The following is a 17,232-nucleotide window of genomic DNA, read 5'->3' as shown; positions in this document are numbered from 1 at the left end:
GTTCTCCTCTTTGACATACTGGTGTGATCCCAATGAATCCATTTGGGTTGCATCAGTGTAACATAGGAAAGACTTTTACTCTGTATGAAAATCAGTCTAAGAAGAGATATGAAGGAAGGTGGAGAAGCTATATTGGGGCACATGAGGAAGTCTAAAGGACTTGTAACAAGAACGAGAAGTACTTGTGGCACTTTAGAGACTAACAAATTTATTTGAGCATAAGCTTTCATGGGCTAAAACCCACTTCTTCGTATGCATGCAGTGGAAGATACAGTAGGAGAATATATATACACAGAGAACATGAAAAAATGGGTGTTGCCATACCAACTGTAATGCCCCTCTGCCATGTACATTGGCCAAACTGGACACAGATCAGACATCAAGAATTATAACATTCAAAAACCAGTTGGAGAACACTTCAGCCTTGCTGGTCACTCAATTACAGATCTCAAAGTCACAATACTTCAACAAAAAAAACTTAAACAGACTTCAACAAGAAACTGCAGAATCGGAATTAATTTGCAAACTAGACACCATTAAATTAGGCTTGAATAAAGATTGGGAGTGGATGGGTCATTACACAAAGTAAAACTGTCTTCCCATGCTAATTTTTCCCCCTACTGTTACTCACATCTTCTTGTCAACGGTTGGAAATCGGCCATCCTGATTATCACTACAAAAGTTTTTTTTCTTCTGCTGATAATAGCTCACCTTAATTAATTACCCTTATTACAGTTGGTATGGCAACACCTATTTTTTCATATTCTCTATGTATATATTTTCCTATTGTATTTTCCACAGCACGCATCCAATGAAGTAGGTTTTAGCCCACAAAAGCTTATGCTCAAATAAATTTGTTAGTCTCTAAGGTGCCACAAGTATTCCCTGTTCTTTTTGCTGATACAGACTAACAAGGCTACCACTCTAAAACCCATAAAGTCTTATGTGGAAGCAGAGTAGAATAACCAACAGAGGAGAGATCTACTCTATTAAAACTCTCTTTAATATGACCGGTGACTGAATGGTTTACCTCCAGTTTTACCTGCTAGTAATTTGTAGGAAATGCTGACATTCTGGCACAGGTGATGTATTGGGGGTAACTGGAGCTGATAAAATGTGCCAGGTGGTTTATTCTCCTTGATGTGAAAGGAGAGATCCATTTCTGAGAAACAAAGCTCCCTTGACATCAGAGCATTGCAAGCTGGTACAGTGGCGTTGATGATGGAGAGATGCACCAGGGCAGAAGTTGGGGTCTCACATTCCTTCCCTTGGAAGGGCTGGGGTGAAAGGTAGACATGAAATGTCACCTTTGGTAATGACATCCAATTTTTTCCAACTGCAAGAACAGAAACAAAGAAACAGTTGACAAAGAAACAAGCAAACATTCCTCTTTATAATTTCCTTCCGTCAGCCATTATTCTACAGTAAACCAAGTAGTTCAGTGACAATACCTGATGTTTAGCATCTCTAAAATAAGGCTCTACTTGTTTGAAGTTGGACCAAGCCACTCAAAAATTACAGGCTAATGCGGACAATATGGCTCTTACAAGTTCTCCTATTGCTTCAGACTACCCCACAGTGGAACCCTACCAATCTTTGAAACTGATCCAGAAGTAAAGGCCTTTTCAGCAGTGCTATGACATTAATTTCTTACATCACTTTCTCCTCTCTCATCTAATGCTACCTAATTTCCTTAGGGATCAAAACCACCAAGATATAGGTTCTGTCTACTGAAAGGAGGAGAATGGAAACAATTTGTTTCTATGGTTCAGTGGTACATAGTTCTTACAAGAAAACCTCACTTCAATCCCAAGCAATATAAATAGGCATCACTTAACCCCTTCATCAGAGGATCATTTATTACCCCATGCAAAAAGTGCTCCAGGTATCTGGGTCTTTGTAATTAAAGATTTTGCTTATATTGGAAAAGTTGCACCAATTTAACTCAAATTAGTCTATCTGAACTGATGCAGAAATAAAATTTTAACCAACACATAAATGAGTACAACATGTTGGTAAATTGCTAAATAAGGATAAACTTGCGAGGATTAAAATGGTTTAAGTGTGTCTTCTTTTGGGGTCCAGTCTAGGTTTATTAGGTTGATTTAGTTAAACTGGTGAAACTTTCCTGATGAAACTCCACCATTTGACAACTAATCCAATTTCTTCTTGGCCTTAGTGTCCATTTTGCCACATGACTTTAATACCTTTGTGTCTATCTGAGGGTTCTTTTCAATCCCAAAATTTATTTAATGTAAGTAAACAGTTCTTCCAGTCTGATCCCTAAGAATTCGTTTGCTATTCATATGCTGCTGGATAAATCCCATTAGAGGTAAGTGCTTAACTTCAACTCTGGGCAGTATCACAACTGCAGCTACTCCTCTCAGACTTACACAGGATATCGAAGTCTCCTCTATCCAGACTCTTATTGAGGTAGAGAAGTCCTGTTTTTTCTTTTATTTGAAACCAATGATTTTCATAGGCTCCAACACGGTAGATAAAGAGATGCTGGCACAGCTGAAAGTGGGCCACCTCCCCATGTGAATCTCTCAAGGCACGGATGTGTAGTAGCGGCGTACCCGCTGGCTGATCAATGTAGACAGTCTCAGAATAATCTTTCCTAGGGAAGTAGAGACCAAAGGAAGCTGCAAAGGAACACAAACAACAGAAGTGTTAAAGCTGAATGAATTCTGGGTAGACGTTGTAAGAGGTGCATTTCTAAAGAACTGGAAGCTCCATCAAGTAAGTGCATAGGAAGATATAACAGCAGACCCAGATCCTAAGCTGGTGTAAATTGGCATAGCTCTACTGAGTTCAATGGTGCTACCTCAATGTATATCAGCTGAGGATTTGACCATAATTTATGTACAAGCAATGAGAATTCCCCCTGGAAGCCAAATTGCTTAGTTGTAAACAAGACCATAGCCACAGCTGAGAGCCTAATGGAGCATTTCTTGTCAAACTTCAGATAAACTCACATCAGCAATTCCCAGCTGCTTTTCCATTCTCACACAAATTGTTTTCTTCTCTGAATAATATCATTTATGGTGAAAGCTTATTGAGGAAATAAATACAGTTAGATGAAAAAAACATTAGGAGGTATTGCCCTAAGCTGAATCTCAGTCTTTCAAGTCACACAGTCCAAACACTCAGTTTCTATCCAGACAAAAAATGTGTAAGTACATCAGTGGCTTTCAAACTTTGCCCTAGTGCAGACTTCTTTTTAAGTAGCGTTTTTTCCTGTGGACACCTCCCCACCCATACAAACCAAACAACCCACCCTACCCCTTTCCTAAAGTAAATGGTACTCCACTCCACTAAATAAATCCATAGATTATCAGGCCAGAAGGAATCAGTCTGACTTTCCTGCATAACACAGGTCATGGGTCTTCCCTGAATTAACTCCTGTTTGATTGAGCTGGAGCATATCTTGTTTTTTAATTTTGTTTTTAAAATGTTCAGAAATGGAAAAAAATCTACCCCAGCCCTTCATAAAATTCTTCCAATGATTAATTACTCTCACTGTTGAAAATTTGCACCTTATTTCTAAGCTGAATTTATCTAGCTTCAGCTTTCCGCCACTGGATCTTGTTTTATCTTTGGCCAGTAGATTGAAGAGCCTTCCATTATCAATATTCTGTTCCCCATGGAGGTGCTTAAGTAAATTTACAACTCATACAAAGATTTTAGGTCTCAGAGAGATAAAAATTCAGGATTGATAACATCAATTAAGGCTAAAGGAATTTACTGTCTCTCTAATGCAATGGATCTGACTGACCCATTGTGCCTCTGTACTGTTTATTTCCTCTCCCTGGTTGTAGACACTTACATTAATTAGGATGCATTTACCTGCGTGAATTCATTTGAGAGCCTAGCGATTGTCTGGTTTCACCTCACATAGTTGCTATTAGGGCATTTAGTGCACTGGATGGATACAATACATGTTGTGATAGGCATGTGTAGGACCCCTGGATCTTGAAAGGTGTGTTGTAGTGTGTGTGTGTGTGGGGGGGGGGTGTTGATCATTGTAGCAGTGGAAATATGTCTGCAGTTTTTGCATGTTGTTCTGGCAGGGTCTGGTACAGCTTTGATTTGGCCTGTCCTGGTCTGTAGGGAGCTTGCTTCTGATGATGAGCTTGGGGAGACAGGGGTCCTGTTTGCAGGCTCGAATTGAGGCATCAGGAAAGATTTCTTTCAGGATGGGGTTCTCATTGGCTATGGCTTGTAGTTGTTTGATACTATGGGTTCCTTGTAGGGGCACGTGACAACTAGGGGTGTGTGGTTAAAGGAGGTTTCATTTCTGTATTGAAGCAGGTTCTCTTGAGGTATTTGGGTGGGCATTTCCATGATGTGGTCTATTCTTGTGGTGAAGTGTCCTTGTTTGGTGAAAGCAGTGTTGAGTGTGTCATAGTGTATATCCTGGACTTTCTCCTCACAGCATTGTCTATGGTATCTGAGTGACTGACAATCACTATGCTCTCAAATGAACTCACACAGGAAAATGATGAAAGACAAAAACACCACATTACCTATGGGTGAACACTTTTCACAAAGCGATCACCCTATATCTGATCTATGAGTCCTCACAGGAAACTTACACAACACTTTCAAAAGATGAGTCTAGGAGCTTAAATTCATAACTTTGCTGGACACTAAAAATCATAGACTGAACAGACACACTGGATTTATGGCTTATTACAACAATCTGTAACCCACTTACAACACTTGCCCCCTAGCTGCTCCCCTTCCCTTCTTTTCCTCCCTGTGACTGGAGGGATATTCATGAACTTTTTAACCTGGAACGCTAAACAATCTGTTCCACCTTATATTTAGTTGTGACATTCTGAGTTAGTTTCCCAGACTCGAGGAAGAGCTCAGTGTAAGCTTGAAAGCTAGTCTCTATCGCCAACAGAAGTTGGTCCAATAAAAGATATTACCTCATCCAGTTTATTGGTGCAAAGCCCTTTTTGCTCAAAACTGTACCAACTTTTAGTGGACATTTTCCCATGCTGCCCCAGGAGAAATGAGAAGTAGGCTGCCAAAGCATCTTCAGAATAGCAATGGGCTAACATTTCCTCAGCTGCACGTTACTGAAGGACCCATTTTAAAGAAGGAAAAGGAAGATGGCAAACCCACTGTGAATTAAAGGTCTATGATGTCACTTGGAAACACTACACAAGCCACAGTAGTCTCTCTCATGAGTACATCATCAGCATTGCTGCATGGAATTACATCCTCATGTTTTACAGTTGACTGTTACTTATTAATAAATTAATAAAGCAGGCAAAAATTTACCAAAATAATGTTGAATTAAGAAGGCAGCCAGCTGTAATCTTTTAAAAAGAGCATACAACAGATTTTTGGTGTGGGAGGGGGAAGCTAAAAACCAGTGACTCCTGACCCTCCATTCCCCAACATCTTTTCTTCTCTTTCTCCAAAACAATTTGCATTTGATATTCAGCACTGAGATTTTTGTCAACAACACACACTGTTTAATAAGGGCACTTTTAAAGACATACTTTTGGCCCATTCAATCTACTATTGCTTCTAACTGAAGGCCATGCAAACATTATCTCCACACATCATTGCAACTCAGTATTTTCAGGGATACAAGAGTTAAATATGTATAACGTAGCTAAGGAGAGACATACTTGTATCGGAAAGATGCAAAGAGGAGTCAAAAAAATTATTTAAGGTGGCATAAGAAGTAACAAAATAGAGGTAAATTAAGGAAGATAAGAATATACAAACCAAAAAAGAAGGCAAGATCCTTGCCTATGGTCTAAATTTAACCTGAATATTGGGGGAAACGCCTCTTGGTGAGATCCAACTAAGTTATCCAGTGGCAGGTGGGAGGACTAAATGATCTAATAGAACCTTTCCATCACTAATTCCTATGTTTCAATTCAAACACACGTTTGCTTTATGTACCTTTTAATACTGTACTGAATTGATTGTTGATTAAAAATTAAAATACAGCACTGTGCATTTTCAATAGAGACACTATTCCTACTCAGGCCAGTAAAGTTTGTACCAAACAACTGAGACAAATCCCTATCACCTTACAAGGAGTAGTCCTATCACAAGGAGATAGCAAACCAGGCTTGCCAAAAAATATTAGCAATTATGATTTCTGTGTTTCAACAAGAGAATTTTACTTAATTCGAACCCTGAGGTCTATAACACTGAAGTGCTTTTCAGAACACCTTGATTCCATTTAAGTAATTGAGATCTGTGCAAAAACTCATTAACTTGTTTAACTTTATGCATCTGAGCAGTTTCACTGTAAAGTGGCTACTCCGATGCTTGAATTTCATCATCAGCCAAACTTTCAAAAGAGCTCAGAACTTTGGGTGCTGAGCGTTCTTTAGGATCTGGCCCCTTGAAAATCTGGCTCTGAACTCTGCTCCTAAGTGTTTACAGGTTCACAGTTTTAAATTGAACAGGCACTAGTAATTCATTGTATATTTAACCTTCCTCTGTTTTAAAACAAACAAACCCAAATTGTCATAACTAGTACCCACAGTAGGAACTCACATGCTAGAAAAAGTCTGCAATCCAAAATCTAATCTGGCATTGGGTAATGTGGAAAATAAAGCTTAGAATTTTGAAAGGGATGTTTAGGGCTCATATATAAAGCAGCATGATCAACTATTGTGAAATGTGTTAAAAATATAAATTCACTTGTAAACTGAACATGATACATTATTGCTAGTAGGAAAGGGTGATTTTTCTTCCCCTCTTCAAAACTAAAACCCCTTGGAATAGAATGTTGGCAGTGTAATTAGCAGCTTTATTGGGTCTTGGCTTTGACTGTGATTAAGGAACACATCCCCGTTTGGGACAGCACTTAAGAATATTCTGACCTTGAAATATATGCTTACCTCTCATTGGAACTTAAACATATGCATAAGTGCTTTCCTCATTTGGGAACGTAATTACATCACCTCAGCTGTGGCAAAGCTAGCTACCATTTAATACAACATAGCTTTTCAACACATTAACGTCTCATGGAGATTAGAATGTTCGGAACATTACAGTACTTTATTTAGCTATTTTTCTAAGACTGTTATTTCTGAATTGTTGACCTAATACAATGACATTCGCACTTGTTAGTGGTGCAGCTATCACAAAATTACACAAGGGTGTTGACGTTAATTACTGGTATTGTAAGCCACCATTTGTGTATTGCTTCTGCTTAATTTAACCCATTGCAAGAGTTGTAGCTGCAACAGGTAGTTCAGGTCACAACTCTACCGTAATGATTATAAATACATACATACACACACACACACACACACCCCTCACTCTATATTTATATGCACAGTCTGTTATACGGAAGGAGAGCTCTCTCCTCATTTCTTCTGATAGGTTACATTCATTCCTTAAATGTTGATAAGTTCAAACCCAACTCAATAAACTATCCATCTGCCATCTATGCTGCAGGAGGGAGAGGCTTCTAACCCTGGCTAAGCTTCCTAAACAAGATAATTCTTTTGCTGTGTTCCAGTTGCAGCACCTTTTTTACTGTCTATAATGAGCAAGAGCAGAATTTGACTTTCTGATCTCAAGTTGAGTTGGCAATGTGCCAGAAGAAACATCTTTTTTTTATTTATAAAATGAGCAAATTTGGTAGGAAATCATAGACTCAAATAAACAAGGGATCCCATACAACATTCACAGTCATCTTTCAGAGTACAACTGCTGTCTTTTGGACAACAGTTAATTGAAAGAGATGTGCTTGAAGATTAGTTAACCAAAACAATTGATATCTAAACATGTCAAAAAATATTTGACAAATCATCACCATCACTGAAAATTCAGTTACATTGCACCCGCTACTCTTCTTACTTTGCCGATGGCATTGTGTCTTGAAAGTAGGGTTGGGAGAACCAGTTTCAACAAAGAAAGAAATCCACTTAAAACTTGAAAGTTCATTTCTAAAAAGGAATAAAACAAAACTTGTTTAAGGTCTAATCATTCTGCTAGATACTTCTAGTTTTTGGCCAGGAGCAGAAGTGAGAATGTCATACATTACTGTCTATTTTTCTGTTTTTTTCTGAGTCCTGACCTGAACGAGAAGCAGTTCAAACATCAAAAGAAAAAATCTAATCTCCAAGGATCCAGATTTTTAAAAAGATGAGTTTTGCAGATTCAAATTGTTCAGGTCAGATTCCACTAAGTGTTCAAATGTACAATGGATTAGCTGAACCAAAGCCAAATTCCAACGTCTTCCTGCCCTACTCACAGAGTGCACAGGCACGCACTTCATACAGTTGCTTATATAACATGTATTCAACATACTTGTTTTCTCATTTTGGTTGAAAAAGTTGCAGCTTGGAAAATTTCAACCAGTTCTATATTCTCAGGTTCTGTCTTAGCTTGGAAAGCTTTAAGGGACCATTATAATCACATTGTCTGATCCTGCATAATACAGACCAAAGAATAAATCTATGTAACCCAATAATTTCTGCTTCGTGCACATAACTTCTCTTTGAGCTAAAGCACGTAGTTTAGAAAGATGTCCAGTCTTCATTTAGAGACTTCAAGTGATGGAGAATCTCCACATCCCTAGGTAAGTTGATCCAATGATTAATTATCCTCACTGTTAAAAATGTGTGCCTTATTTCTTGTCTGAATTCAACTTGCAGCCACTGGCTCTGGTTAGTCTAATTCTGCTAGATGTATAGGTAATCTTACCCACCACATTTCATGTGCTGAAATATGAACTGCATTAACAGAGCTTTAATTGGTTTGAGAGTTAAAATAATAGGGAAAATGATTCTCAGCAGCAATATGGAAACTGGAACAAAAGTTGGTTTTCCTTCAACTAATAATATATACATATGTGATACAACTAATTTCCTGTAGCAAAATTTACTCAGGCCTTCTCCAGATTATTGGGGGTTAGTGTTACAATTTATGAGAAACAAACCTTTCCCTGATGTGGAACAAAATCCATACTGAAGAATTTACTCTATGCCTTACTGAAATGGGTGTATGATTACATTAATAACATGCCCCTAATCAGTCCTGACTCTAAAGTTAGGACATTTGTAGAGTAGAGGAGAAAATGATATTAGATGACAAACATGGGAGTCTGCTGTTAATATTCCACCATTTGTGGCATAGCATCAGATTTCAACAATCAGTTAGATGGGGGGTTTAGCACTGTGTCCCTATTTTGACTACTGTTAATTGGCCATTATGGTCCAATATGAATATTCATCTACCTGACGTTTAACTTGGAGCATGTGGCAGGGATACGCTACCAATATCTGCAATCAAGGGTCTCTCACAAAATTCCTCTCTTCCCACTTAGTCTGCAATAAGCTGTGCTTTTCTGGTCCTTGCAGAAGAGAAGATCAAGGAATCTACTTATCTAAACACTAACACTTCATGACCAAAAACCAGGGAAGCCACTTGGTAAGAACACTATATTGTCACATGCTGGAAATGTTTATACCTAGTCCCTGAAGAGTATACAGACAGTATGGAACAGAGTTCAACTCATATAGTTTGAAGGAGGGACAAGTGGAGTTAGGATCTTGCAAGAGTTATCTTTCCATTGGAAACTCTTTGAAAATACCTTGTCCATTCCACAAGTATCAAATTGCCCTTCAGAAACATTTTGATGAGTCCCAGGGATATGCCATTTCTGACAGGACTGATTTAACAGTAGCCAGAGAGGGGACAAGCTGCATTTCATTCCAGGGAATCAATCCGGTGGCCGAATTTTAAATGAGGGGCTCTCTAGAGAAGCCTTCATCACCTCACTGGAGTTCAGGGGGGAAAAAGAGTAATCTCAGGAATAGAAACGATCTCAGAAATAGTCTTGGTTGAGAATTATTAGGAAATATGGAGTAAGAAAGCAGAATGTTAACAGTGATCAAGAGCATATGTACTATTACGTAGACTCTGTACTATAATAATGCACTTTGAAGATACTACTAGAACATCTGTGAATGGATCTAATATATAAAATTTGGTTAAATCATAACTGCTCCATTGGGATAGCTGATATATTACAGTATGTACGTATTACAGTACATATCACTGCAGAGAGATAAATGCTTCCCTTTTTCATTACAACAGTTAGGAAAAGGAAGTTTGTTGTTTATCTGTTTAAAAATTTGAAAGCAAAAGAATTCTGAGCTAAAACTTGACCCACTGTAAGGTATTACAAGGAAACTATGCATCTTGGATGCTTCAGTATGCTGAGAGTTTGATTCAGCCTATAGTTATGCCGCAACAAACTAGGGCAAAGGGCCTTCAGCAGAAGAAATTCTGCCTGGAGAGAGGCTGCAGCAGCGCTAGCCAGAAAGGGGCATGCGCAGCACAGTTTAAGGTGTTCTGTAGCTCCAGTGTCAGTTAAAGCTGTCCTCTCCATGAACACCATCAGGGAGTCAATTCCCCCCTTACGCAGAGAAACTCCTCCTGTTGCATGTGAATCAAGCCCTGTATGTGGTTATGCCTTGAGCCTAGACAATGTCTTATAAAGTCTTAGCCAATAATTTTTGCTTTATGAGAACCGAAATCAGATTCTGCCATTACTTCACTGAGTGAAGTTTGTGTCATTATTGCATTAGCAGACCACAGCAACAATGGGAGAATGGGCTCATGGTGCTATGGCTACATTCTATTTTAGCACACTAGCTTGATGAGAGCTAGCCCAAGTACGTCTCCTCAAGCTGGGACTCATCCGCAGCTCCAAGTACAGACATAGCCTAAGTTTATATCTGAACTTTAGAGAGTTCAGTACTGGTAGCATATTACCTGTAGTAAACATGTAAAAATGACAGAAGGGATAGCGAGTGATAGACTTTATTGCAATAGCAGCAATGTAAATGGAACACACGTTTCATGCAATATGATACTTACCATTTCTCAGGAATTTTGAGGAGATAATGGTAGGCAGAAGCAATCGTAAACTAGAATACATCCAGATCTGTTTCTTTTGTTGAATTGGCCTGGTTTAATTTAGTCTAAATGTATCTCTCTCTCTCATTATTATTTGCTTCAGCAGCACTCCACATGCATTCTATTGAGAAAAACCTAGATATTGTGGCTGGAAAAAAACAACAACCCTGAAAAAACAAAATTTATGTTCACAGGAATTTGATTTGATAAATTTCCCATTTCAAAAAAAAATTGGGAGTAAGTTTCAGAATTGTCCAAGTGTCCCATTGTGACATTTTCTGAACCAAGAACTGCAGTTTTTCAGAGCAAAATGACTTTGTTCTGAAATTTATTTTATAGCAAAGAACATGTAAAAAATGCAAAAGGTCAAAACTGAAATAAAACATTTCAAAATTACCAAACCGATACCTTTCAATTGGCTAGACCCAAGCAATTTTTTTGGATTCTCAGTTTGCAAAAATTTTGAGATTGACATTTTGTCCCATTTGGGGATAGGAATTTTTTTTTAATCTCAAAAATTCTCACTGTTTCCTGTCCAGCTCTCCTCCAGTCCCAACCTAATAAATATCAGTGAGAGGTGAGTGCCTAATCCCCATTTGTTCATTTGAAAAGTTCTCTCTACATTTTTTAGTGAATTAGAGCAATTCTCTGTATTTCTAACTCATTTTAATTGCTATGATGACAGGAGGTGTCCTTTCTCTATTTTAAACTCCACCAAGAGGGCAAGGTTGGGATGCCTTGTTGCTGTGAAGCATCACTTTAAAAAACAAGTGTTAATTAATCTTAACCTTTCTGAATTTATTTTCCCAGACATTGAGCATATATTTAGAAGTATGTAGTTTGACAGAAAGCAAATGGCTATACTAAGTGCAATTTTGGCCAACATTGTTTGGATTTCTCATACCTCCATACCCCACATGACACCAGTCAATTAGAGAATATTATATGTTCTATGGATATCGTGCACACACATGAAAGAGATGGAGAGAATAGCTGTAAATTTCGGCAAGTTCTTCAGAAACCCAGATTCCTTCTTTCTTTTGGTACAGGACTACGTGAACCATGTATGTAGTGCTGCTGTAGCCACGTTGGTCCTGGGGTATTAGAGACACAACATGGGTGAGGTAATATCTTTTACTGGACCAACTTCTGTGGATCAGAGAGACAATCTTTCAAGTTTACACAGAGATTTTCAGGTCTGGGAAATGTACTCAGAATACTAAATACAAAGTGGAACAGATTGTTAGCATAAGCAGTTAATACATTCAAGGAGACCATTCACAGTGACGTGGTCTCTTAACACCTCTGCACTCTACGGAAACCATAACTTTTAAGGGTACCCTATTTTTAAAAGGTTAGGAATAATCAAATATAGTTGAACTTTTGTTTAGTAAAGATCTGCAATATAGGAAAAGGGAACTGACTGCGGAATACACATCAGCACAAAGTTACATCAATAGAGCAGTTAATGGCATCTAGTCACATCTGAGTCAAATTTATAGCATATGCAAGGCAGCAAAAACCTCATGATGAAGATATATGAAAATGAACAATTATGTCCATTCCCATTCAGTTCTATATAGACATAGTTTATTTTGTGCTGTGCGAGTCTGGATCTCCAGTGACCTGCATGTGTTTTGTTCTGGTGGCTAACCCTGGGTTGGAAGGTGAAGGGAGAGACAGGAAAAGAAAAAGGGTAGAATTCATTGCAGAAGGCTCCATACCTCCTATCATAAGCCTCTTTCCCAAATCTGGACCTTAGCGTCCAAAATGTGGGTGTCTAGCATGAACTTCCAAGCTTAATTACCAGCTTGGATCTTATCTCGCTGCCACCAGACAGGAATTACAGCGCCTGCCTCGCTCTGGTCCCCCAAACTTTCCCTGGAGGGACCCCAAGACCCAGAAGCTCTGAGTCTTACCGGCAAGGGAAATAACCCACTTCCCTTCCCCCCCTCCCCACCCAGACTTTCCTCCTCTGGCTAACCTGAAAAAAAGAATAAAACGGAGCCCATAAATTCTCCTTTTTTACCAATCCCAACAAAATACCCATAAAAAAAGTAAAAGCATATCGCCTTCTATTCCACAAAGAGACCAAAACTCCCAAATACAAGGAAACAGAAATGATTCTATCTCTCTTCCCCCTCCCACAAATTCCACTGTGCTGCATGAGCTTACCCTGAGTAGAAAAAACTCAAACAGTCTTAAAAGAAAGCTTTATATACAAAAAAAAAAGAAAGAAAAAAAGGACATCAAAATTTCTCTGTACAAGATGACAATAATATATTGGGCTATTGCTATAAGAAAAGTATGATATAAACAGTCCTGATTTCAAAAAGATATCCATTTGAAACATTTCTCCAGCATAGCTGTACACGATGTTAAATACAACCAAAACAACATCAAAGCCTATATTGTTTTCCTACCTGTACTTACAATTTGGAAACAGAAGATTAGAAGATAGAAAGAACCTTCTCATAGCTGAGAGACAGACAAAAGACTCAGATCCCAAAAATTCTCTCCCTGACTTTGAAAAATCCAGTTTCCTGATTGGTCCTCTGGTCAGGTGTTTGGTTCCCTTTGTTAACCCTTTACAGGTAAAAGAAACATTAACCCTTAGCTATCTATTTATGACACCTCCACTCTTTGCTTTGCTAACAACCATTTTCTTGGTGAATATCATCACTTCAATGAACTTAGGTCTACATGGAAATGATGTATATTCACTGCTGTCTCTTCAGAAAATTTGTAAAGGGTTAAGTTTGCACAATTACTGGACAATACGAGATTTTTTTCCCTCAGCCTGATAATACACTTGAAATCAAGAGGTGAAAGGTAACCTATATTTCTGTGCCTAATGTACAAAAATGACACTGGGAACCTCTCAGCTGACTGATCATCTGCAGGATCATAAAACCAGCACCTGGAAAGAGCAATAGAAATCCTGGTTCACAAATCTATAGGCCAGACCATTATTTCTGGCACTACCTGCTCAGGAAGTACTATCTATATTAGCCATTAGATGCTATTGAGACAATAAAAACTAGAATTAATGATTGCGTTAAATTGTATCCTCATGCATAAACCATGAGGACTCATCTAACATTCATCTGTAGGGTTAAACCCAGCAGCCTATCGACAACTTCAAGCATTGATTTTTTTATTTTTGTATGCAATAACGCAAATAGCTATTTTATAATTGAATTGCACCTATTTTTAGCACTGCAAAGGATTTTAATGATTTTAAAATTCTTTTGAAAATAGTTTTACTCACATAAGACCTATTAAGAGCAATGGGAACACATTTGGAAACATGGCCATACTGAGATTAAGTTTCAGAGATTGAGTGATTTGCTTTGAAAATGACCCTTAACTTTGCCTACGGTATTTTCCCTGACAGGTTTGACTGCATAGGTGACAATGAGAGAGAAAAGTTTACCTTTTTTTCATATTTACCTGTAGGCACAAAAAGATTTATTTAGCTTTGAGTAAGTGTCTGGCTGAATTTCACTGGGAGGGATGGGACAGGAAGATTTCACTGAGACAATGGATACAGTAATCTTAGTGTGAATGCACAGCTCCAGTCATGGTATCACACAGTTCTATTTGCCTGGCTCAAGAGTAAGGTGTATCTCATGTAAATCTCTGAGTGCGACATTTTCACAGTGCCTGGAGCACACACAGCAAAATGCACTGTAGAGGCCAACATTTTCATATCTGGATTTAGGAGTTTAATTTTAGGCACTCACGTATAAGTAGAACTGGCTTGATTTTCAGAGATGTCGAACAACTCCAACTGCCAGTGAGGACCAGTATTGCTGGTGTCCCACACCTTCAGAAAAAGTAATTAGAGTGCTTATTTCTGAGCCTAACCAGAGATGTAGGTGCCTAATAGTAAGTATTCAGGTTTGAAAGCTTTGGCCAGGCATACTATAGATGCTTCTTAAAAAATAATTTGTGCTTCTGCTGCATAGAATGTGACACCTTTCATCTGAGGATCTCAAAGCTCCACTGATCCTTAAAATACCTGTATGAGACAGGTAAGTATGCTATAAATCAGAGTAACAAAGAATTCTTAGCCAATCGGAAGCAGAGATCACAATTCACCATATATCTAGCCATCGTCAGGTTACCGTTTTCTGTATGCAACATGAAAAAAGGTGATCCTGAGGAATGACTTAAAAGAAGTTTAACTCATAATTTTAAGGATTTTGACTAGGGTGCAGGGTCCCAGATGAAAGGGGCTGTGTGGAAGAAAACATAAGGGTGCTTGAAGTTCTAACTTATTTTATTCAAAAAGACTATGAGCTTCTAGACAGAGGACATTTAGTAATATTACAAGAGCAATCAACCAGAGGCCAGCCACATTTCAACCACAACCTTTAGCCTTTGGAGACCTTAAATGAAAGTTGGTTAAAAAAATGGCTGCCTAATGGAGCAAAATATCAACAGCAGTACTTTATGACAACTTTTTTAGCAAGTGACTGAGGGGTGGGAGTGAGAAGGTTGGTTGGCCAACCCAGCGTCTTGACTTGAGTTGGCACTATCTCTGAACACTTCAAAAACTGTAAACTATCTGGGGGAGAGGGAGTAGATATTGTGTCCTTCCTCTCTCTATCAATAAACCAAACTGAAATGAGTTACTCTCACCCTCTGAGAACCCTGGTAATTAGGAATGTAATGCACACTACTATACTAATTTATCTGAACGATTCTTGACTCAGTATGCAATGTTGCAGCCATGCTGGTACCAGAATATTACAGAGACAAAGTAGATGAGGTAATATTTAATCAGACAAACTTCTGTTAATGAAAGACAGAAGGTTTAAAACTTACACAAAGCTGAAGAAGAGTTCTGTGTCAGCTAAAAAATTTGGTCTCTATGATCAACAGAAATTCATCCAATACAAGATATTACCTCACCCACCATGTCTCTTGAAAGAAGGACTTTCAATCTAGGGAAAGCATTTCACTGTATCAGACAAACTGACTATAAATCTAATCACCTTTCATCAGTTCTTCAAAATACTGCATGATATGTTCACTAAGTCTCATAGATATTGGGGATTCAACAAGGTTTTCCCCCCTTGTTTCCTTACTTGATTGTGCAGGGCTGGATGAATAGCAAGAGGCATGATTCTAAGGGGTTTTCGGTCATACCAAAGCGAGATAATGAGAGCACAAGCCTCTCTCCAGACACAAATATGTTTAATAATAGGAACTAGATAGGAAACAGAGAAAGTGCTGATCCTAGGATGTGATCTCACATTCCTTGCGAAAATTTTTGGGAACATCTCCAATTTGTCCAACGTCATTGGAACACATATAACCAAGACACAAGATACAATTTCCAAAATCATGGTTTGAACTTATTTCATTAAAGATAAGACACAAAGTGTTCTGCTCATTCTAAGGCCCAATCCACATAATACACTTAAACACACTTATTATTCCAATGGCACTCATAGTAACAAGTCCTATGACCAACCATAAACTTTGCTAAATCAAAACTCATTTTTTTAACCTTGTTAACATTTTTTACATTACATTAAAAATTTAATTTAGCCTAAGCAGAACCTACATTAAAAAGAAGTCTATCTGTATAGATGATATTTTGGAAGAATGACGACATACTGGGTAAAATTTTCACAACACACTTAATTCTCTTTTTAAATCACAATTTCCTTGCAATGGACTTAGGCTCTTACGTCCCTTAGGTACTTCCGAAAATTGTACCCAATATCACAATGTTTTTGTGACTTCAGGACATAAAAATATTGGAGAAAGGAAATTACAGATGGTTCAGTATGCCTGAATTTATTTAACTTAGTCTTCTTTCGCCTCTTCTTATTTCTTTTTATCATCTACTTCAACTGCACCACTAAAAAGGATATGAGTTCAGATTTAGTTTGGATTCTAATCTTAAATCATCAGTGCTATTAGATAGACATTACTGGACTGGAAATACCATGGGAAACAAGGATGGTCTCATTTCATACTTCCTTCTTCTGGTTATGCTTGTTAAAACATAGCCCTGATATTTTGGTACTTGTATACTGACTGGAACTTTGAAATACAGGTACATGTTAAAATTAATGAGAAAAACACTACACCACTTATAAGCAGCTATGAAACTGAAAAAACAATATTAAGTTTGGATTCATTTCAGAGGTGAAGAGGCGTCTTTTCATTCATCCTTCATATCAGTTCTCTCCATTTAGAAATCTGGTGAACTTGTTTGTACCGACTGCACAGGTCTGAAAATTTGATGTCTGAGAAGTCAACAAGCACAGATGGATTTATCTTCTTCCTGGT

At 38.1% G+C, this 17,232-nt stretch overlaps 1 protein-coding gene across 1 annotated transcript in view; it reads right to left on the bottom strand.

Annotated features, from left to right (window-relative positions):
* RET (ret proto-oncogene) overlaps nt 1–17,232 on the bottom strand; it is a 118,531-nt gene that overhangs the window by 48,808 nt on the left and 52,491 nt on the right. Inside the window, exons 2-3 of the mRNA XM_032786371.2 lie at nt 2,394–2,645; nt 1,043–1,336 (exon numbers count right to left, since the gene is read on the bottom strand). Of these exons, the coding sequence (XP_032642262.1) occupies nt 1,043–1,336; nt 2,394–2,645 (546 nt within the window). The remainder of the gene's footprint in view (nt 1–1,042; nt 1,337–2,393; nt 2,646–17,232) is intronic.

This window comes from Chelonoidis abingdonii, chromosome 15 (assembly GCF_003597395.2).
Source record: "Chelonoidis abingdonii isolate Lonesome George chromosome 15, CheloAbing_2.0, whole genome shotgun sequence".
Classification (NCBI taxonomy): domain Eukaryota; kingdom Metazoa; phylum Chordata; order Testudines; family Testudinidae; genus Chelonoidis; species Chelonoidis abingdonii.
The sequence above is the reverse complement of the archived record's forward strand: the minus strand, read 5'-3'. Positions and strand labels throughout refer to the sequence as shown.